This window comes from Mirounga angustirostris, unplaced genomic scaffold, assembly GCF_029215605.1.
Source record: "Mirounga angustirostris isolate CCGP_5_RB_7025 unplaced genomic scaffold, mMirAng1.0.hap1 SCAF_10, whole genome shotgun sequence".
In the NCBI taxonomy this organism is placed as follows: Eukaryota; Metazoa; Chordata; class Mammalia; order Carnivora; family Phocidae; genus Mirounga; species Mirounga angustirostris.
Window position 1 is genome coordinate 52,636,020 of NW_026991718.1, and position 22,220 is coordinate 52,658,239.

Genomic DNA, 22,220 nt, shown 5'->3' on the forward strand with positions numbered 1-22,220 from the left:
CTGGAACAAAAGGAGCTTGAAAAGTAGAAATAAGGGTGATAATAGATAAAGCTGGAGAGGTAGGATGGAGAATCATTTTCAGATTACTCAGAGTTCCCCTTTTTGTTAGAAAAGTCTGGAAAGATGTTTTGGGACAGGACATTGAAGGCTGCTTGTTGTGCCTCACTCTTTGGGCCCCGATAGTCTTACTTAAATGGAAATGCACTCTTCTCTCCAGAAGAGCGTCTCGTAGGGTTGAGAGGAGAGTTTCAAGGAACCAACCCCATGACTGCACAGGGAGTTAATCAAGGCTGCTTTGGGCCGAAGCAGGATATCTGCCTGGTGGCGCGTAAGCTTCTCTCCACCATTTATGAAGCCCGTGTCTTGCTGAATACCGATTCTCAAATTTCATCCAAGCATTTTAAACAAGTATAGGACACTGAGTTAATTTACCAAGCAAATGAAATTTCTTTATTTGGGCCTTACTTAATTTGGAAATTGAGGTGGTTCAGAGGGCTGAAGGAAACCATTTCTCTATTTATGAAAGGAGCATTTGTTGAAGGAATTAATAGTGAAATTATAACATTTAAAGTGTAGAAAAGAAAAAAAAGCATTTTTTAGCATAGAGAAACACCCATTTATTTGCATTAATGTACTTATATATGCTTCTTTGTCCCAGCTGAAGTGATACAGACACCACAAGATACAATTAAATGAAGGATACAATAAATTGCAAAAGGGGAGGATATGGGTTAAAGGAAAAATAAGGGGAAGATGAAGTAAGGAGTGAGAATATCATAGAAAAAATATACTGTGAAGAGCTTATTTCCTTGCTAGGAGTGGCTCATGGATTTAGTTCTAAACTTTCTAGTAGCAAATGAGAAGAAGGTCAGGCAATATTTATGAGATTCTCAATCAGTGGAATAAAAACAAATCAGTTTCTCAGAAGAGATAATATTTACCCATTCCAGAGAGAAAGCTGGGCATCCTCATAGAGAAGCATTGTGAAAGGAAATGAAGAACATGCTTCAGAAAATCTTTATCTGATGTACAGAAGACAACACACTAAAATGTAGTCATTGAAACAGGCTCTCTCACAACCATGTGTTTTAGGTAAGTCTACAGATGCAAAAGTCATAAGAAGCACTATTTCTTTTTTTTGACAATTCTAAAATTCAGGTTTCCAGCTAACTTTTCCTGACATTCCTTCCCACTCTTGTACAATTTAAAGGCATTTTCATACTTTGATGCCTCTATTTGTTTTCGGCTTCTACAAGATGCCACGGGAGGGAGCAATTTGTTCCTTTTTGTCAGCGCTTGCCTAATTTCTTTGGCCTCTGGTTTACCCAGCCACCCAGCCACCACCCCGCACCTCAAACACAGGTATAGACTCAGATCCCCACTGGTGCCAGGGCCTGTTCCGACAGCAGAACACACATGCACTGAACTCCCCAAATCCGTGCCCATCTCGGGTAGAGTGTATGGTCCTCACACACCTGGCCCTGGGGAGCTGGTATCACCCCTGAGTTCCTGAGTTCCCTTCATTGTCATTCTGACTTGGGATCAGGGACCCCAAGGATCTATGTAGGGCATCCGTGTTTCCCTGCTGGCTTCTCCAACCTCCCCATTCCAATGGTTTATCCAGCCCTTTAGGTCTCTTATGTAGGTAGCAATGTCCTAGGGCAAGGACTTGCCAGAATCCTAGTGTGCAGGGACTCATATCCCAAAAGACAACTGTTCTACTTGAACCGCGAGGACTGTCCACACCCTCTCCCAACCAAGTTTGTTGCCTGAAGGGCCACCTCAGCCAGTGGCCGCCTTGACTGAGGGAGGTAGCCACCCTTCCGCATGTCCTTAGGCACAAATCTCCAAACAGGACACATCAGAAGAAACAGAATTAACCCATATGGAGAAACTTAGTAAACAGTGGCATTAGAACAACACAAAGCTATTTTTTTTATGTTTTAAATAAAATTCCTCAGGCACTTGGCATCTCTCTTTTTTTTTTTTTTTTTTAAAGATTTTATTTATTTGACAGAGAGAGACACAGCGAGAGAGGGAACACAGGCAGGGGGAGTGGGAGAGGGAGAAGCAGGCCTCCCGCAGAGCAGGGAGCCCGATGCGGGGCTCGATCCCAGGACCCTGGGATCACGACCCGAGCCGAAGGCAGACGCTTAACGACTGAGCCACCCAGGCGCCCCAACTTGGCATCTCTTAATAAATCATTTTATCATCCACAACTAAAGATTTCAAAATAATCCTAGAATAAAAATTGAGCTATTGGATCTATCTTGTCCCCATTCCCAAACTCCATCAAAACACATAAATGAAATTTTCATCCATGTAAGTTCCTGACTTTGAACCAACGTTTTTGAACCAACTTTAATACTTAACCAGAGGCTGGTAAAGGAAACACCCGTGAATCTCTGACCACAAGGACACACTAGGAGGTTTTGTCATAATAAACACATGCTCTATTATTCTCTCAGAGTGTCTGCAATTAGTTGATAAATCTAAGGAGTGTATGAAGGGCCAAAAAATGTCAGCCAAGCACTGTGATTCAATCCAGTAAAAACACAGCTTTCCCAATCTTAACTTAAAACATCTGGAAGGGATGCATTGTAGCCAATAAAGAAAAATTTATCAGTGAGGGGGATGGGCAGGATTTGTCTGGGACTGTGGCTTCTATTAGTTTGAAATGTCTGGTTTCAAAAGGTAGGAAGTCACGCTGGCAGTAGGTGGATTTGGGGGGGTTCCTTTGGTTATTAGTAGCCCAGACTATAATCAGCCTGTCTGAGCTGGAGCAGACAATAGGTCAGCTTAGGGTCTGGAGACGGGATGCGGGTTGGGGGCAGGGGAGCAGAGGATCTGTCCCCCACTTGAGCAGTGGTAGCCACGGAAGAGGTGCAGATACAGCACTGGGAAACTGCTTGAGGGAGTGGAACGGACTCGCGCAGGGTCAGGGTGATGTCAGAGGTGAGAGTACATTGGCTTCTGATGGAGACTGGGCGAAGACCACCACATGCCTCAAGTACAATCCAGTGTGAGGAGTGGGTCTTGGCCCTGGTTCTGTACTTACCTGACCTAGGGTCCTTGACATATCCTTTAACTTTTCTGAATCCTAATTTGGGGGAGCAGTTTATTTTATTTTATTTTTTTTTAAAGATTTTATTTATTTATTTATTTGAGACAGAGAGAATGAGAGAGAGCAAGCACATGAGAGGGGGGAGGGTCAGAGGGAGAAGCAGGCTCCCTGCTGAGCAGGGAGCCCGATGCGGGACTCGATCCAGGGACTCCAGGATCATGACCTGAGCCGAAGGCAGTCGCTTAACCAACTGAGCCACCCAGGCGCCCCGGGGAGCAGTTTAATATACGGAGTATAACCTGGAATCTGGAATCAAATTGCTTGGGTCAACTCCCTCATGAGCAGTGTGACCTTGGGCAAGTTCCCCAACCTCTCTGAGTCTCTGTTTCCTCATTTATAAAAGTGGGATAAGAATACTACCTACTGCATGAAGTTGTTGAGCTGGGAAGATGAAATGAGATACTACTGGCAGAACCCATAGCACAGGGCCTGGAACCTGGTAAGTTCTCAACTAATGGTAACCATTATTCTTAAGAACTTGGGCTCTGGAGACAGATAAGATACATTTGGGCTCTGAATAGATTTATGTTCAAATCTGAGCCCTACCACTTTCTGGCCACGTGGACTTGGACAAGTTATTAAAGCTCAGTTTCCCCTTCTGTAAAAGGGGGATAAGAAACACACTGACCTCAGGGGGCTGTATGATGGTAAAATGAATAATTGATATAAATGCAGAGACATTTAGCTTGTAAATTCATTTGGACTTAGGTGGTCAAATTCACATGGGATTGGAGAGTCAGGAAAGGAGGGAGATCAAGGAAAACCGGCAAGCTTTTTGTCTTATAGACAGAACTAGACAGATGTGATTTGTCAGTAGATAGTCATTTAACAACCCTTGGGCCACAGCCAACAAGTGCCCTTCATGAAAATAAGGCACCAAGAAATGTGCTCAGAACATTCTTAGCAGTAAAGCACTTAGGAGGATGTCTGACATGTATTTGGTTCCGGACAATGGTAGCCGATACTGTGACTTTGGGTAATACTATTACTGCTACTTCTCTTGGGCAGAAAGTAGCTCATATATGCTTCTAACCCATCACCCACCACTGGCTCCTGCTTCATCATATTTGCTTGGTTTCTTGGTGTCTTAATTGTCATGAAGAGCACATTCTAGTTTTAAGATGTTTGGAGCTTGAGGTAGGCTGGCCCAAGGTTAGTTAACTACCTATTGACTGGTTATGTCTGTGTAGTTCTCTAAGACAAAAACTTGGCAACCGTCCTTAATCTCTCTGTCACCTTTCAAATCTAATATAGATTTTGCCACCCCACCTGTGGCCTGGTGATTTTACCATGAAATATTTCTGCAGCCATCCACAGTTTAGTAGAAGCTGCCATCCTTCAGAGGACTGATCATGGTTGATAATTATATAATTATTTTTTTGATTGTTTGGTCATTATCTATGTTCCTCCTGAGAATATGAACTCTAGAGGCGAGGAATGCATTTATTTTACCCAACGCTACATCCACAATGCCTAACCTGGCACATGGTAGGCATTTAATAAATATTTATTCAATAAATAAATGAATAAATGGCATACTTTCTGCATGGCTTCATACACTAGCATTACAGCAGATTAGGTTATGGCCTTCCTTCATCTCTATATACAATCTTAGGGCCTTTTGAATAACAAGGCCATATTCTGCATCTTTTAACACCTCCCTCCTCTTATTAAGCACCACCATCTTTGGGGATTGCTTTCCCAGATGGCCTATTTTAACACCTCTATTTTTTTTTTTTTTAATGGCTTACACCAACAATGCTGTACGTGTGTCATGTCCCTGTGTCTAAGATCTGGACTGGCCTACTTTGTAAAAGGCCCTGACCCCTTTACTTGGGAAAATGGAGAGGTCTGGGCTTGGGGGATGGCACTCAGGCTCCCACAGAAGGCCACCTACTGTGGCAGATGGCAGAATACACATTGGATAAGCCTGGGGACAAGTGCTTTTAGAATATGTCCGGCAACTTGGGACATACAACTGTTTCCTCCATGCCTTCAGGACTGGCAATGTTGTCTCCATGAATTTTGACTTTATTTGATCTCTCACAAAGTGTTTATTTTTATTTATCTATCTATTTATGTATTTAATTTATTTTTTTTTTAAGAGAGAGAGAGTGCAAGTAGCGGGGAGAGGGGTAGAGGGAGAGGGATAGAGAGAATCCCAAGCAGGCTCCATGCCCAGCATGGAGCCCGACCCGCGGCTTGATCTCACAACCCTGAGATCATGACCTGAGCTGAAACCAAGAATCGGCTGCCCAACCGACGGAGCCACCCGGGAGCCCCAGATCTCTAACAAAGTGTTTTTTTTTTTTAAAATAGTCACCTTTCCTAACGAACTTCCATTCCACACTTTAAACGAATAGGTACAGCTATTGTTAACTATGGATATTATCCTAGACCCATGTCAGTTCTACCAAATCTTTCTTTTTTTTAAGATTTTATTTATTTATTTGCTAGAGAGAGAGAGCGCGCGTGTAAGACAGAGTGAGCAAGAGTACAAGTAGGGGTAGCTACAGGCAGAGGGAGAAACAGGCTCCCTGCTGAGCAAGGAGCCTGATGGGGGACTTGATCCAAGGAGCCCGATGTGGGACTCGATCCCAGGACCCTGGGATCATGACCTGAGCCAAAGGCAGTCGATGAGCCGACTGAGCCACCCAGGCACCCCAGTTCTACCAAATCTGAATTTAAAATAAAAATCTACTATTATACCCTCATCTTTCCAGGATTCATGTATGGTTTTATGTATACTCGTATATTATACCAAATGAATACTCTAAGATGCAAGAAACAGTTTAAGTGGATTACTGAATTTTGGACAATAGAGCTTATCCTCAAAATATGCAAATGTTTTTGTCTGGGGGGGTGGTGGGAGGGTGACCCAGCTCACTTAAATAAATACAACTCTTCCCTCAGTTTGTTTTGCACTCAGTGAGTATGGTGTGAAGGAGCATAGGACAAACAAGGTCCTGAAACTGAAGATATTCATTTTTTTTCCCCACTAAACCACTTTCCTCTCCTGTTTTCAGAAGGAAAGCTCAGATGGCTGTGAACTCCGAGACGTGGTTTATTTAGTAAGATGAGCCTGTTGACCCCCAGAATATTGGCAGAGTCAGCTGTGCTCCTTGAGAGCAGAACCCTGCAGTGTTTCACTGGATTTTGCTCTAAATTCTGCTGTCGCTTTTCCAGTGGGTCTTAGCAGACTCCTAGTGGGAGGAGGAACCAAAGGAGGAGTGGGGGTGACCTGAGGAGTGACTGGACATGCCCCTCCGTGATCTTGGTAGCCTTGTCAAGCTATGGGAATTTTTATTGCATTTGGACTCTTCAATAAGCTGAACAGAAATAATAGCTTAGTTGAAATGGCCTGAATGTCTGCAAAGTCTGAGACTAATTAATAATCGTGGAGGCCAATGTTTTTTAAAAAAGAGTTTCTGCTCGCTACAGAAACTACAGTTGATTCCATTTATGTTTTGTATCTAGGCCTGCTAATGGGAATGGAGCCCCCAATGCCATCGTTTACAGATACAATCTCGGAAGAGAGGGTGGGGGAAGGACCGAAGGGATTTTACCAGAAACAGCGCCACAGAGCTGCCCACTCGTCATGCAGGTCACGGATGCTCTGCAGCTCTCTGGGCTGCTCTGTAATGAGAAAGTATGCAAAGCATAGCACGGGACACCACGAAGACTACAACAAATGGGGCCGTCTCTGGGATGGTAGTGTTAGCATCTGACCAGGAGGAACGGCAGATAGCATGAAAAAGACCCAAGTGCCAAGCAAATGGTGCCAACAATTAGTGCCACTGGGGTTCAAGGCAGGGAGAGGTCAAGGTGGAGGAGCGACCAGGGGAGACTCCAAGGAGAAGAGAGGACTCAGCTGGGCCTGGAGGTCCAGACAGGCTTTGAGACAGGATTCAGATGGGGCAAAGGAAGAGCAGGGGATATCTTCCAATCACAAACAAGCCTGACGTAAGAGGAGGGCTATTGCTGCTGAGTTGGGCCTCCCGCTCTGCTAGCTGTGGAAAGAGGGTTAGTTCAGTAAAGTTAGGTACTTTCCAGAGTGTGCGAATACGATGCGGATTTTGATTGGAGGGCAACCCTTAGCAGTTCCTGGAGGAGTCTTGGAAGAGTAGGTGGAAGGGAAGGCCTAGAAGACGGGCTTTGCCTTTTGTCATAGCTTTGTTAGGGCCTGGGCCAGACTAGGGGGTACAGGTCTTCCAGTTCCCATGAGGGAAAGGGAGAAATCACAGAATCTGGTTTCCATAAATAAAACAATTTTATATACACCATGGAATAGATTTATTCTCCAGTTTCGCTGATCTTACAGCTTCCTTGATAACCAGGATGTTCATGCCAAAACTCGTGAGAAATCCTCGCAAGTATATTTGTGTTTGCTTGACACATGTTTATTGTTGCTCAAACTCACGGAATGCTCTACGCACTGCTTTACCCTCTCTTAATAGGAAGCCCGATGCAGGCTGAAGTATTTATTCCAGGGAGATACTCCTAAAGGGACATGCTTTGGTGCCAGCCACCGGGTTCTCCTTCCCATAGACAATGTGCCTGGCTCCAGGCACTGCCCTCAACTGCACACAAAGTGGGGACAGCTGGGGGGAGGGGTTAACATCAGGGTAACCAGGCCGAGCGCTGGGATTCAAAGTTGCAGACCCACGTTAGTGGTGACTGAAACCAGCCCTCAAGCAGGTCCCCATTTCACTGGCTGCAGCACTTTTGCAAAGGAAAACCAAGACCCAGGAGACTTGCTGGACCTTTGCTTCATATTTTCGCCTGAGGGCTGGCGCTACCCTTACCAGTTGTGGTCAGTGGAAATTCCCCGAAGAAGCCACAAGAAGGGAAGGCAAAGGAATCGTTTCTTCCTTTACAGTTGTACTGGCTTGAAGGGCTACAATCTTTCAACCACCCAAAGTCTGTCTTATAATTTATCAACTGTATTCTGCAAAAGCAAGTAGGACTTCTGTCCTCAGAGGTAGAGTCCTTGAGCATGTGTGGAAGGAAAGATGTTCTTTTCAGGCTGTGTTAAGCAGCCAGCTTCTCCTGGTGAGGGGACTTCATCCTTCGAGCAGAAATCAATATTTTCAGATGTGCTCCCCACCTAGAGGTGGTCTCCTCCACCCACCCACTGTGCACTCAGAGGTCAGGCCACATGGGTTTTGGCTTTGCCTCTGCTGTACCTATGTGAACTGCATCAAGCCATTTCACATCTTTGGTTCTCCATGTCTCCTCCTCTGAAATGGAGCTGCCTCCTGGCCTACCCACATGACTGAGCAGAGCACTACGGGCATTTCCATCATGGGCATTAGTGATACAGCAGAGTCTACTCCAGATCACCGCTCACTGCCATGCGGCCTTGCCCAAGCTAGCGGATCTCTGTCCTTACAGCATCTACTTCTGTAGAAGGGATGACAATATCCACACTAAAGGCTGGTCGTGAGAATCTGATGAGACGCCTACGTAAAACGATCGGCACCGTGTCTAGAACCTCAGGACTCACGGAATGGTAGCTTTTATTATTTTTACCTTCCTAGGGAAATAGAGGCGGGGGGAGAAAGCACAGGCTCTGGAGTCGCCCCTTACAGCCATGTGCTCTCAAGAAGGTTATCTGAGGTTCTGTGTCTTCATCTGTAAAAAAGGAATAAGAACATTTTCTTCACAGGGTTGTTATGATGCTAAAATAGGGTCATATTCACTGGGATAAAGGAACAATGTTTGGTCCCAAATACAGTGTGATCTACAGCGGTTGATTTCTTTTTTTTTTTTTTAAGATTTTTAAAATTAATTAATTAATTAAGAGATGAGAGTGAGCATGTGCGAGCAGAGGGAGGGGCAAAGGGAGAGGGAGAAAGAGAATCTCAAGCAGAGTCTGTCCCGGGCGCCACAGCCTGATGCGGGGCTCAGTCTCAGGACCCTGAGATCATGACCTGAGCCAAAATGAAGAGTCTGACGCTTAACCGACTGAGCCACCCATGTGCCCCATACAGCTGTCAATTTCTTTCTGCCTTTTCCCTATGTCCTGCCGCTGAGAGACTAAAATGGGAAACAAGTGAGAACGCCATGAAAAATAAACATTATACAAATCTAACACAAAAGTACTTCTCCCTTAAAGTAGGGAGGGCTGGGGAACAGTGAAAAGACCAAAACACAAGAACCCATTTGTGGAAGCTGAGGATTCCGGGATTTGCTGAATCCAGGCCCTGGATAATCAGCTCCTGGTAATTCAGTGGTGATTTTCCATTTCCTCAGACATTCTCGGTCTCGTACTGTGGAAAGAGCAGGATCTCTGGAACCAGGCCTCGGTTCAAATTTCCCACTCGACCATTATGAGCCGGAAGACTTGGGCAGTTTCTCTGAGCTGCCTACACCCCAGCTTCCTCACCTGTAACACTGGGATAAGACCTTCTGCAGAGAGTGACGGTGGCAATGCCTAGCAGAAGTCCTGGTGGATGGAAGATGCTCCACAAGTCACTGTGAGTTTTCTTCTTCACAGGCCGACATTACTATTGATCCCGAGGGTTTATTTATTTGTTATCTGGAGGAGAAACAGATCAAGGGCCATGATTCTGGACTCCCTGAGAGTCTGAATTTCAAGCATCATTGTGCTATTGTCAGGCTTTGTATCTGGCTATAGGTCCCCACTGTCCTTCGAGTAAAATGGCCCTCCAGGCTGTGCATGATTTAGCCTTTGCTTGCCTCCTCACGTCATCTTCTGCCAGTTCCCACTTCTTCTTCCTTCATTCTGCCATGCTCCATCACAGGGCTGAGTGCTGTCGAGAATGTTCTGTCCATGCCCTTCCAGTGGATGGCTTGATTTCATTCTTCAGGTCATGTCTTCAAAGGGGCCTGGGCTCTGTGTCAATCCCTTTACTCTTAATCTTGGTGGTTGGTTGCTACTTTTGTACTACTTATCGCAATTTTAACTATACATATGTATTTATTTACATCATTTTTATGTGCCCCTCCCACTAGGTTGTAAGCTCCACCAGGCCAGGGTCTCCATCGCTTTACTTGTAGCTGAATGGCAAGAGTGTACTATTTAAGGTTTTCAATGAGTACTGGATAAAAGAGCAAAAAAAATATTAGCTCCCGCATCTTGATTTGGGATTTAAGTATAAGGTCATGATGGGCTGAAAAGCTGATGAACCATCTGAGCTTGTTGAGAGCTGCTCTGTACTCCTATTTGGGATAATTAAGACCAGTCCTGTTTTATTATAAGAAAATCACCAGCCACAAAACAACATCCATGGGAACAAGTTGGAATAGACGCTTCAGATGGCAGGGAAAAAACAAGAGCTTTCTTTTCAGTATCCAGAGGAGAAATGAACCTACTTCTTAAAAATAGCCAACTTGAGGCCATAATTATTTCTGTCTGTCTTGAGAAAGATGAGCCCCGCCACGCTTGTCCCCGTTTCTCTGTCTAAGCAAATGAATTGATAACTGCCATAAACATGGATTTCAAGTGTTGGAAGGATCGCAACCACGAGCGTTAGCTCCCAGATAAAAAGCTCATAAGAATGTTATCATTCAGCTCAAGTTTGGAGACTGGAGTCTCAAATTATTATTTTTTTCCCAATTTTTGGGAGACCATTTTGCTGAAATTCCTGAAACATCTTTAGAGTTATTTCCATTTAGGGGTGGGAAGAGCTTTCCAAACATCTGGGGGGCTCACGTCGAGCTTGGGTGAGTTGTTAAGGTAGAAATAGTCAAGGACAACACCAGTTTATGCAGATAAAATGATTCTGATTATTTGGGTAGGAACTGCCTCTTGAGTGATGTGGCACATGGCTCCTAAGAACCTTTGAACAGGTAAGAGTCGTCCCTGTTCAGAATCCAGCTATCTGAAAGCAAGACTGTGCACTCATGCTGCAGTAGGCTCCTGCCTCTAGATCCCCCCATTTTTCTTCCTATATACGGATACCACCATCAGATTCTCTTCCTAAATATCACTTGTTAGATGTTCCAAATGTTTCAGTGATTACACCCACGGAGTTGGAATCAAAACCCCTTCAAGGCTCTTCTCAGTCTGGTTCCAAACCAATGTCTAGGCTTGTTTCTTACTACTCCTGATCCTTTACCAAACTCTCGCCCCAGACAGATAGGCATTATTATTATTGTCCTCGGAGTATGCTTTTCCCTTTTCCAGCTCTTGGGCTGGGGTCATGTCATCTCTTCCCTGGTGCTACCCATCATTCCTCCTGGGTCTTTCATAGATTTAGGTCTGTCCCACTTTCTCATGAAGGCTCCAGCCCACGATAATCCACCTCTGAGCTTCATGATCAGCCCCAAATCATGTTTTGCACCATTTGGGTATTGTTTTATGTTTATTGCAGTCCTTGTTGCTTATGTTGGCAAGTATGCCACACTGATCCCAGAAATTATTTGGAGCAGGGGCCCCTCACCTGGGGATCTAGTATTGGGACTGATAATTCTCTCTCTCAATAATTTCCACTCCCTGGTGAAAGTAGTTTGAGTTGGTTTCTGTTCCTTATCAACAAATACCTCTTGAATAAGATGACCATCATCTGTACATATTTAAGGTAGGAGTTCCTAACCTGAGGTGAGATTATTTTTCACAATTCTGAAAATTTAAGGTCACATGTATCAATGTTCTGAAAGTGCCCCTTGGGCATTTATTTAAAAAAAAACCAACAGATTTAAAAGACACAGATTTCTGGGCACCATCTCATACTGTCTGCAATAGAATCTCTGGGGATAGGACTTGGGAACTGGTATTTTAAGCAAGATTCCCAAGTGGTTTTTAAGTATATTCAAGAAAATCTAGAGGATTGGAGGAAACTGATACTAATGTCCATTATATGATGAGGAAGGAAAGTGAAGGAGGAGGTAATTCATATGTCTTGAGTACCTATTACGTGCCTGGAAAAATATTAGGTAATTTCACCAGTGTTATCTCTTATAATCCTCAAACAGTCCGGTGATGTAAGTCTTACCATCAATCCCTTTTTACAAATAAGGAAACATGTGAGATAACTCATCCAAGGATCTATAAATGGTAAGTCGTTGGGCCAGCATTTAAATTCTGGGATGACCAGCTCCAAAGTTCTTCTCACCCCACAGGAGTTCTTAGCAAACCTTGGAGGGAGTGAAAGTGGGCATGGAAGTACATTGGAGTTTTCCTAGGTCAGTCTGGGAGAGCTGGGCAGATCCTGGTTCTGGCTGGTAACCCCTGGATTAAGACCCCCTTGATATCTGAAGGGGATAGTGACCCTCTGAGCTCTGAATTTGCATCCTGGACCCTGGAGCCTGGTGAGTTTCTACTGGAGAAACTGCTGGCCATCTGCCCAATCACAAAACCTAAAGGTAGAGGAGACAGTGCTTCTGGACTTCATCACAGGTGCGGCCCACACACTGGCCTTCTGGCTGGAGCTTTAAAGATCAGCATAATAAATAAATAAATAAATAAATAAATAAATAAATAAATAAATAAATAAATACCAGCATCATCCAATATTCCGGCTGGACCAAGGGCCTGGCCTATGTATGGAGGATGGAAAAGAGAGGCCGATTTCTGTTCCCTGACAGGAAAGGGGGGCTAAAAAAACCCATTTGTGTGTGTGGGATTGTTCCATCCAACCCAGGTTGGGGTGGAAAGAAGGGATGGTGATTGAAAACCCTGAAGAAGAGTGAATCCCTCATATTTGGGGACCATAGGTTTAAAGTTGTGGTTCCAGTAAAGTCCCCTGGGAAAAATCCTGCTCCAGATGACCCCAGTAGGCAGCCAAGGTAAAGAACCACTGGTCGAAAGTACCTCTGATGGTCAAGAGATACAGATTGAGCCTGCCAATGCTCTAGAAGGCAGCTTGCATTCAGTCATGGTTGGAAAAGCTGAGGTCAGGTGCACACCATCAAGCGATGTTTCCAGTATGAGAACTGAACTATCTGAAGTTTGGTTTGCTGCCAGACCAGGGTTCCCTTCAATTTTTTTTTTTAAAGATTTTATTTATTTATTTGAGAGAGAGACACAGTGAGAGAGGGGAACACAAGCAGGGGGAGTGGTAGAGGGAGAAGCAGGCTTCCCGCGGAGCAGGGAGCCCCATGCGGGGCTCAATCCCAGGACGCTGGGATCATGACCTGAGCCGAAGGCAGACGCTTAAAGATTGAGCCACCCAGGCGCCCATTCCCTTCAATTTTTAATTTATCTTGTAGGGTCAACTGGCACAGGAGAAGGAGAAAAGAAACGTGTGGAAGGCAGGAGGGAGAAGTGGGACATGATAGATAACAAAGATAGGCAAAGGAAGGTTGTCTCAAGCAGAGAACACCAGCCTTCGGGGGAGGGGACTGGGCAATTTTTAGTGGATCGGGGGCAGAGTGCCCAAGGTCCAGTTTTAGAGGAAGGGCTCTACTCACTGAGTGGATGATGCCTTGCAGAGCCTGAAAGCCGTCATTCACGGGAAACACGTGGTCTTTGCTGTCCGCAATCCGGGCCAGCTGAGAAAACAGCAAACACACAAACGCACATGGAGATGTGTCAGGCTTGGCTGCAGAGAACTGAGTCCAGGGGGCTCCATCGACTTTTAGAACCCAGAGGAACCTGAGGCCTTGGGCCTCACTGAAAAGCCCTCGGTAGTAATGAGCTTACCAGTGGCCTTTCTGGAGCAGGCCTAGAGGGTCAGCTCCAGCTTTTACATTTGTTTTAATACTTTTCTCCTTGGGAGCAGAGGTAAGATTGCTCAGCTAGATGAACGTTTGGCCTGGGTGGATGTATTTATAGATTTGGGGGCAGGCCATTGGCTCATTTTTCTCCCATTCACTCAAATTTCTGTTGGCAACTGTATTTGAATCGAACAGACTCAGGTTTCCTTTCAGAGCAACTTTAAAAATAAATTTAAGTTTTGGTGTTGGGCGAAGCCAATGAATGGAGCCCCTTCCCTTTCGCTCAAATTACTCATTGAGGAGATGACCCTTGCAATTGGTTTGGCTCTCTTATTTCACAGAACAGAGGACAGGAGAAAGAAGAATCTGATCTGTGGACTTTTCTACTCCAAATCTATAGTTCTGTGCCTGCCACCATCATGGTCAGTGCCATGACCTTCCCTGATGGCAAAAGTAACACACAACCAATGGGAAGTTTCAGAAAACCCAGGAGTGTTAACAAGAAAAAAAGTTACTCATCTATCTATCTATCTATCTTCCCCCTACCATTTTTCTATTATTAATTTGATATACTATGTAGTCTTTCATACTTTCCCTCCCCAAATACACACATTTATTTTAAAAGTGGACTCAGACTATCCCCACTGTTTTGTAACCCTATTTTATTCACCTAATATCATAAGCATTGTCCCACGTCATTAAAACAAAAAGAAATGATGACCTACATTGAGGAACAGTTATGTAGGTTGTTAGCAAAATGTCACAATTTGCATATCTATATTTGTACATTCTTTTTGCCCACTTGCCAATTATGACTGACCCTGAACAACATGGGTTTGACCTGAGCAGGTCTACCTACACGCGGATTTTTTTCAATAAATACAGTAAAATACTGTAAATGTCTTTTCTCTTCCTTATGATTTTCTTAGTAACATTTTCTTTTGTTTGGCTTACTTTGTTATAAGAATAGAGTATATAATGCATATAACATACAAAATATGTGTTAATCAACTGTTTATGTTATTTCCAGTCAACAGTAGGCTGTTAGTAGTTCAGTTTTTGGGGAGTCAAAAGCTGTCAATGGATTTTTGACTGTGTAGGGGGGCTGATATCCCTATCCCTGCAGTGTTCAAGGACCAACTGTATATTTATTTTTTTGTATTGAAAATGCACTGAATTTCTAATGGGAGAAGAGGGATGTTTGACATTTAAGCCAAATTAGATTCATTAAACTAAATGAAAAAGAAAAACAAACAATCAACAAGTTTTCTAATGTTATTCAGATCTGTTTTGACACCTTGGCAATTTAACATCTACCAAGAAAGTCAACCAAAGAAGATACTGCCTGGATAGTCTGCATTCACAGCCCCCAAATGCATTGGCTTGGCTTCACGTCCCTTACACATCCAATAATTCTTGCTTGCTCAACGTTTTTGGAAAAATAACCTATTTAAGGGGTGTTTGTGCTGCTGCACTGAATACACATGTTCTCTATCATTCACAAGCTCCCAGACCTGAAGAAATCCATACCTGTGTTTCATTGAAATCCTTCACACCAACACAGTAAACAATGGCACCAAGATCTCGGGATCTGTTAGCCTGGGTCAATGGAGAAAAGCCATTAGACAGAGAAATGGCAAATATACTCCTTTTGGATTAACCAGACTAACTTCCATGATCAGGTATTTATTGAGCACCTACTATGTGCCAGGTACCACAATGGAGAGGGCAATCCCTGTTCCCAAGGAGCTCACCCTCTAGTAAACAGCACATTCTACCGTGATGTATGAGGGACATGAGAGGAGTGATTAGCCTAATGGGACGTGTTGAGAAAGAGCATTGGAAGTAGTCTTGATGAAGGGATTTGAAAGATGAGGGGAGGAAAAGGGAACAGTAGGCTAGGATAAGCCTATTAAATATTCTTGGGGGGGGCCTCCTGGGTGGCTCAGTCGGTTCAGCATCTAGCTCTTGATTTCGGCTCAGGTCATGATCTCAGGGTCCTGAGATGGAGCCCTGCTTTGGGCTCCGTGCTCAACGCAGAGTCAATTTGGGATTCTTTCCCCTCCCTCTCCCTCCCCCCAGCTCCTCCCCCTGCTTGCTCTTTCTCTAAAATAAAAATAAATAAATAAAATCTTAAAAAAATATTCTGGGGAAATGATTATTCCATTCCTCTGAAGAATTTTTATTGACATACTTTTCTTCCTTTGTAATAGCAGCATGGTATAATAGAAAGGATGTGGCCTTTGGAACCCGTTATACCTAGTTTTGGCTTTGCTCTGTGAAGTGTTTGGGGATTCAATGAGATAACATATTCAGAGCTCCTCATACAAGGCCTAGAACAACGCAGATGCTTATAAATGTCAGCACCCTTTGTGAATAAGGCCCTTTTCATTGCCACAGAGTACACTGGTTTAATGGTGTGGGAATTATGGTCTATATTCGAGTTAGGGAACCCATGACCTTCTCTACAATTAAGTATCGAGAGGGCAACATAATGAATAACATCCAGGTTTTGGCTTGATTTTAATATTCGATTTATTAAAGGCTCTGATATCTTATTTCCAGGTTCTTCTGTGTTTCAGAATAGAAAAGAAAATTTGGAAATCATTGGAATATACAGTGGGTGCTGAATAAATAATTGATAGTAAACACATAGTAGGTGCTCAGTGTACGCATATTGACCTGAATTGTGTTCCTCCTCCACCCCTCGCTTTAGTATTCAAACCCACTTGGGATTGAAACATTCCGAAACACTGAATTTTAGAAGAAACACATACTTTTCCCCTTCATTTTAAAAATACGCTTTGCTGCTTTAAGGATAACACTAACTTTTACACACAGTCTATGTCTAGCCTTATCTGTAGTAACTTCTTTGACTCTTTCCCTCTAATCGGGCTTTACGCAGGATTCTCAAAAATGGAAAAATCCATTTCTTTATGTAGCTTGAGCTTTCTCTTTCTTTTTCAGAAAGCCTCCTCCTCTTAGTGCTGGCACTCCAAATATTTTTCCAAGTTTGCACGCGCCATACCTAACATTCTTTTCTACTAACCCGTATTTTAAGCCTCTGACATCCATCATTTATCTCAGATTCAGTTATTTCCTTATTAGGGTTTTTACTTTAGTTGACTGTTGTGCAGCACCCAAAATAAGCCATTCCGCGTTCCCATTGTATCATTAGTTTCAACTTCAGAATACGGGAGTGTATTATTTTCCCAATGCTCGGGCAGGGTCTGTCACATTTACTAGTGTGCTTCCCCAGTGCAAATGATCTTTTGTACTAGTTATGGGTAGGGGAGAAGTAGTGTGTTTACCTACAGCGTTTCCTCATGCCCTTTGCCAGCAGAGGCTTCAAAAGGCAGCATTGCATCCTTACGTGGTAAGCACCATGAGGGCGGCAAACGCACCTCCTTCACCTGTTTCCCTAGTATCAGGCAAAGTGCCGAGCACATGCGGTGCACTCAGTTAACACTGAATGAATGAATGAATGAATGATTGTTTGCCAAGGGAGCTGAATTTAAATCAAATAATAGTCAAGAGCTTGAGGTAAGTGTCAGGCTCTGATTAACTCCTCCCCCAGACGCCAGCATTTCCTTCCTCACTGCCTGTCTTTTTCCTTATTGTGTTTCTCTCCTACTTTGTCAGTAATGGTGAACTAGTTTCTTGGGCCAATTACACATGTGGCTCAAATCTCAGACTGGAAAGGAAAGGATTTCCTAAATATAAACATTTTTTATTTATTTTTATTTTTTTTAAAAGATTTTATTTATTTATTTGAGACAGAGAGAATGAGAGAGACAGAGAGCACGTGAGAGGGGGGAGGGTCAGAGGGAGAAGCAGGCTCCCTGCCGAGCAGGGAGCCCCATGCGGGACTCGATCCAGGGACTCCAGGATCATGACCTGAGCCAAAGGCAGTCGCTTAACCAACTGAGCCACCCAGGCGCCCAACATTATTTTTCAATTCCTGAATAAACCTCTTTTTCTGAAACTCTTTATACAAACTGGAAGCTTCATTTAGAGAGAATACTCTCACTTGCTTTAAGGAATACTTTTCTTCAAGAACATAAAGAAAAGGAAGGAGAAATACTGTAGGAGCGATTGCAATTTACTTTGCTACCAATTAATATTCAACTTTGATTCTCGGAGTGAGAATCTCAATGATTAATACCTTCTGACCAGACTGGTTCTTACATATTTCAAGTGATTCTTTCCCCTCCTCCTGTTTTTAGCAGAAATGGGGGAAAAATGGCACCGTTTTTGTTTGAAAGTGATATGTAGTTATTTCAAAACTGCTAGATAAATATAGTGCTTTCAATCAAGTCATGATAAGCAACTTTTATCCCTCAAAACCCAGAGTAACAGGCAAATATTTTGAAAGGGGGAAAAACATCTACCATGTGTAAGATGTGAGAGTTCACTTTAAAAAAATGAATTATTATTATTATTATTTTTACATATGAGACACTATTTTACCCGGGGGTTTTTACAAAGAACACCTAATCGTGTTGTCTGAGTAGAAAGAGTGCAGTCCGTTTCTGAGGAGGAAGGAGCCCTGTTTCCATGTCTGTGTTAGATATAGGCCAGGCCATCGCTTACCTCCCTCTCTGAATAGAAAAAGAGATCTTCATGGAGTTCCCCATCGGTCAAAGCAATGATGACGCTGGCCGTCCTGTATCCTGCTCAACACAACACAGACCCACTCAATCCATCTTGCCGCACTCAGGGAAACCCCCTCAGTCCTGGGGGTTGATGTCTCATAAGCTCAACCACCCGAGGTCAATCTTATGAGAACCAGCAACTTTTCTTTTGGGACTAGAAGCACCTCCAGCACGAAGAAGAAGAATGCATCTGTGGGGACTGACTCTGGGGCAGGGGGAGAGGGGGGAGTTTTGCTTGTGGGTTTCTCAGTCTTCTCTCCAGAAACAGCCAAGCCTGCTGGAATGGTCACTGGACTGATAGCTGGGAGTAGCTCCAGTGAATCAAACTTCTATGATTTTCTATTAACAGTCCATGTGACTGAGGTTAAGGCCTGGGGGCAAACTCTACCACATGGGCTGTTCAGGAGTCCTCACAGGCCGCAGTGGACCATACCCCTCACCCCTTGAAGAACCGGGCAACGAGAAATAGTCGTGATTATAAGCTGAGTGGAAGTTATTATACCAGCTGGGAAAACCTACTAGAATTCTTTCAGTGATTTTTAGACTTCTAACATGGCTGAGGGTTGGTTTATATTAACAAGCCTTAGCGTTGATACTGGGTCTGTTCTATTTGTCCCCACAGTTGAGAGGGAAATAGGAAGCAGACACCTCTACAGGCCTGGGAGAAAATCCCCACTGTAATACTGAATCTCTTTCAAAAGATTTGCCTCAGATAAAGAAAGGCTATCCATGAAAGACACTGTAGTCTTAGTAACAACAGCTAAAATCATAATAAGAAGTATATTTTCTATACGTTAAGTACATTGTATACATTTTTTTTTCATTTAAGTGAAGCCAACTTTAAACCACACTGGTATCTTCATCTTAATATCATATCCAATCACAGTAATGAAGTGGCTTGGAGCTTGGGGGAGGACAAAAAAGATTAAATTTGACATGAAAATCCAAGACTTTACTAACCTATCCAAGTACTTATTAATTTAATGAATTCAGCATGCAAAGCTGTTCACGGACATTATAGACTGTGGCCCATAATGGGCTCCTCATTACTTTTATGTAACTTTTTTTGGCATCAACAGGACAGTGGAATTTGACCTGGTACACGTCATCTTGTCTTCTTTGTGATGAGGTGTGGAGGATTATGGACATCACATTTATCTTTTGTAACGGGAAGATACTGAAGCACTTTTTCAGGCCAACACAGAAAAAAAAAGTTTGCTAATTCATATTATAGTCTTACCTTGACTGTTTTCATAATAAATCTGCTCGCTGGCCTGAAAAACACACGGAAGAGACATTAGACCTAGAGCCACCTTGTGCTATTCCAAATACCACGGTGGGCAGTGGGTTCTGGGGCTGGCTATGTAGGCCAGCTCAGTCTTGATTCTTTATGTAACCCACCCAGGCTTTGCTCAAATACCAATGGTTGGCATTCATCTAAAGTTACCTTGACATTTAACTAATGTACCTGTGAACATGGATCCATGTCTTGCTTCTCACAGACTGCGACTTGTTTTCCCTATGACTGAAGTCACTGACGTTCTGTCTCAACCACTCACGCACCATATAGAAAAGGTTACCTTGGAAATGTCGGGGACTTGCGTGTGGCATGATTCATGAGTGTCAGCCAAGCATTAGCTAACAAGCCCTTTGTCGGTGTCAGGGAGGGAGCGAGGAAATTCACTTCTCTGGGATAGAGTTATCAGTGTGCAAGCTTGTGGGAAAATTGTTTTTACTTTCTTGCTCTTGGAGGTTGTTCAGTTACATGTGTCTTATCTCATCGGCCATCCTTATGTTGATGTTTCTCTATCACACTTTATATTTAGAGTTGGAAACCATTTTAAAATTACCCTTTCAAATCCTTCATGCATGTAAGTGTCTCCTCCTGGCAGGACCTTCTGGAGTTCTTCTAGGCCCTGACGGATCTGTTCCCTGAAATCCAAAGACACCCTGTTAGTCTTATTAGAGCATTTTATACTTTGCTGTGGAGAGACATATGCATTAATCTTTTTTTTTGTGGATCCTGCGATAGTACCCCCACGTCCCCCAAAAGCCAATTAGAGGGAAAGTCTTTGTAGCACATTATCCATTCAGGGTTAGCCATAAGGGAGGATGAGTGAAATCTCAGGCGAAGGGACCCTTTTGCAGGAATATCCACCCACTCACAAGAGTTTTCCGCCCCTTAACAGGACAAAGTTTTCATTCTACATTGGAAATGAGTCCTAAAATGCAACTGCTCCAGAGGGGATGACACGACAACTCAGGCAACTTTATATCAAGATGCAAACAGCTCACGTGAGCCAGAAAGAGGTGAGTACCAAGAACCCAGGGCAAGGCCACCACAAGGAGCGAAGGTGGGACGGGCAGGTGTCGGGAGCAAACTCTGCTGCCTGCACGGATGTGTCAAAGGAAACCGTGTAGTCAGCTTTGAAAAGAAAAGCTCAGGCAATCTACGCTTTCCAGGACAACCGAGAGTGTTTTCTGTGGGCTGGTGTCCATGTTTTCTTACTCTGGTTGATCAGGGTGGTGGTGGGGGAGGCAGGAAGAGGAAGTGGGTTATGGCACCGGGAAAGGGTCCAACTGGTGATGGGAAATGTGGATGGTCTGGGGACTGAAGAGAATCTTTGTAGATCATTCTCTCTGGGATGTAAGATGTCCACATCCACATTTCTGTCTTTTAAATAGCTCCATACCATGCCCAAAGGGCAAAAAAAGTTAATTTCTGAAGAAACATTAACCTTATTCCTAATCTGTAAGCCTACAAAAGGGTTTGTAATTATCTCTCATCGGGGCCTCTTTAGGGACAGAGGTGGAGTTGCACTATGTAAATTAGGAAGGCAAGCTCCTTTTGAGTAAGGAAAGAACCTCCCATTTACTGAGCTTCCGCTATGTACAAGGCCCTGCTCAAGGATTTCTGATTTTATGTTCTCAGTAACTGCTCAAGGTGGGCATTATTGCTCTCCTACAACAGGCGAGAAAATGTGGTTCAAAGATGTTAAGCAGGAGAGCAGACTTGAAATCAAATCGGACTGACTCAAAAATGGCTCTCTACTCTGCCCAGCATTCTCCTTTAGATCAGTGCTGGAGAAGTGGGAGGTTTCAGTAACCCTTGATTAATGAGGAGCAATGGTAATTTCTAACACTGTCTGAGTAGTCACTATGTGCCAACCCCTGTTAGAAATACACCACCTATAATTAATTCACTTATTATCTTAAGAAAGCTCTTTGAGGTAGATACACTGTTATGTCCATTTCACAGATAAGGAAACTGAGTCACAGAGTGGCTAAGGAACTTGCCCAAAGTCCCTCGACTTCTAAGTGGCAGAGGTTGAATTTGAAACCCAGAGGCCCTGTTCTCCATCACTATGTTAAACCGTTTCTCCCTGAATGAATGAACAAAATTCATTACTGTCTTACCCTGGCAATTGCTTGGGGAAGAAGTCTAGTGCAAAATTAACTTTCTGTTAAAACTGATGTAATGCGGCGGCCATGGATGAGGCTGGATTGCCAAGATGTTGGAAGTTTTAAAAGACAAACCAAACAGGGGTTCGCCTGAGCCTGTCCCTGGCCTGGGTTGTTGATGCTTCTCAAGTGGAATATTTAAGACCAAGTAACTCAAACTTTGAGAAATGTTCTGACTATTGTTTGCTTTTCTTACCAGTGCCTAGATATCAGACCACGTGCCCAGCTGCCCAAGTCAGAAACCAGAAGCCTTCCTGGTCCCTCTGCCTTCACTCTCCTCTCTCCTGCTCCCCCTACATAATCTATCATCGAGTCCATCAGTTCTATTCTAGACATTCGTAAAACTGACTACTTCT

The 22,220-nt window shown here is 43.7% G+C and overlaps 1 protein-coding gene across 2 annotated transcripts in view; it reads right to left on the bottom strand.

Annotated features, from left to right (window-relative positions):
- The window catches only part of ANTXR1 (ANTXR cell adhesion molecule 1), a 248,972-nt gene that overhangs the window by 173,738 nt on the left and 53,014 nt on the right, over positions 1-22,220 (bottom strand). For both annotated transcript variants that reach the window (XM_054509837.2, XM_064572414.1), the window contains exons 4-8: positions 20,253-20,334; positions 19,643-19,676; positions 18,341-18,420; positions 15,278-15,346; positions 13,502-13,582 (exon numbers count right to left, since the gene is read on the bottom strand). In XM_054509837.2, coding sequence (XP_054365812.1) covers positions 13,502-13,582; positions 15,278-15,346; positions 18,341-18,420; positions 19,643-19,676; positions 20,253-20,334 — 346 coding nt within the window. The remainder of the gene's footprint in view (positions 1-13,501; positions 13,583-15,277; positions 15,347-18,340; positions 18,421-19,642; positions 19,677-20,252; positions 20,335-22,220) is intronic.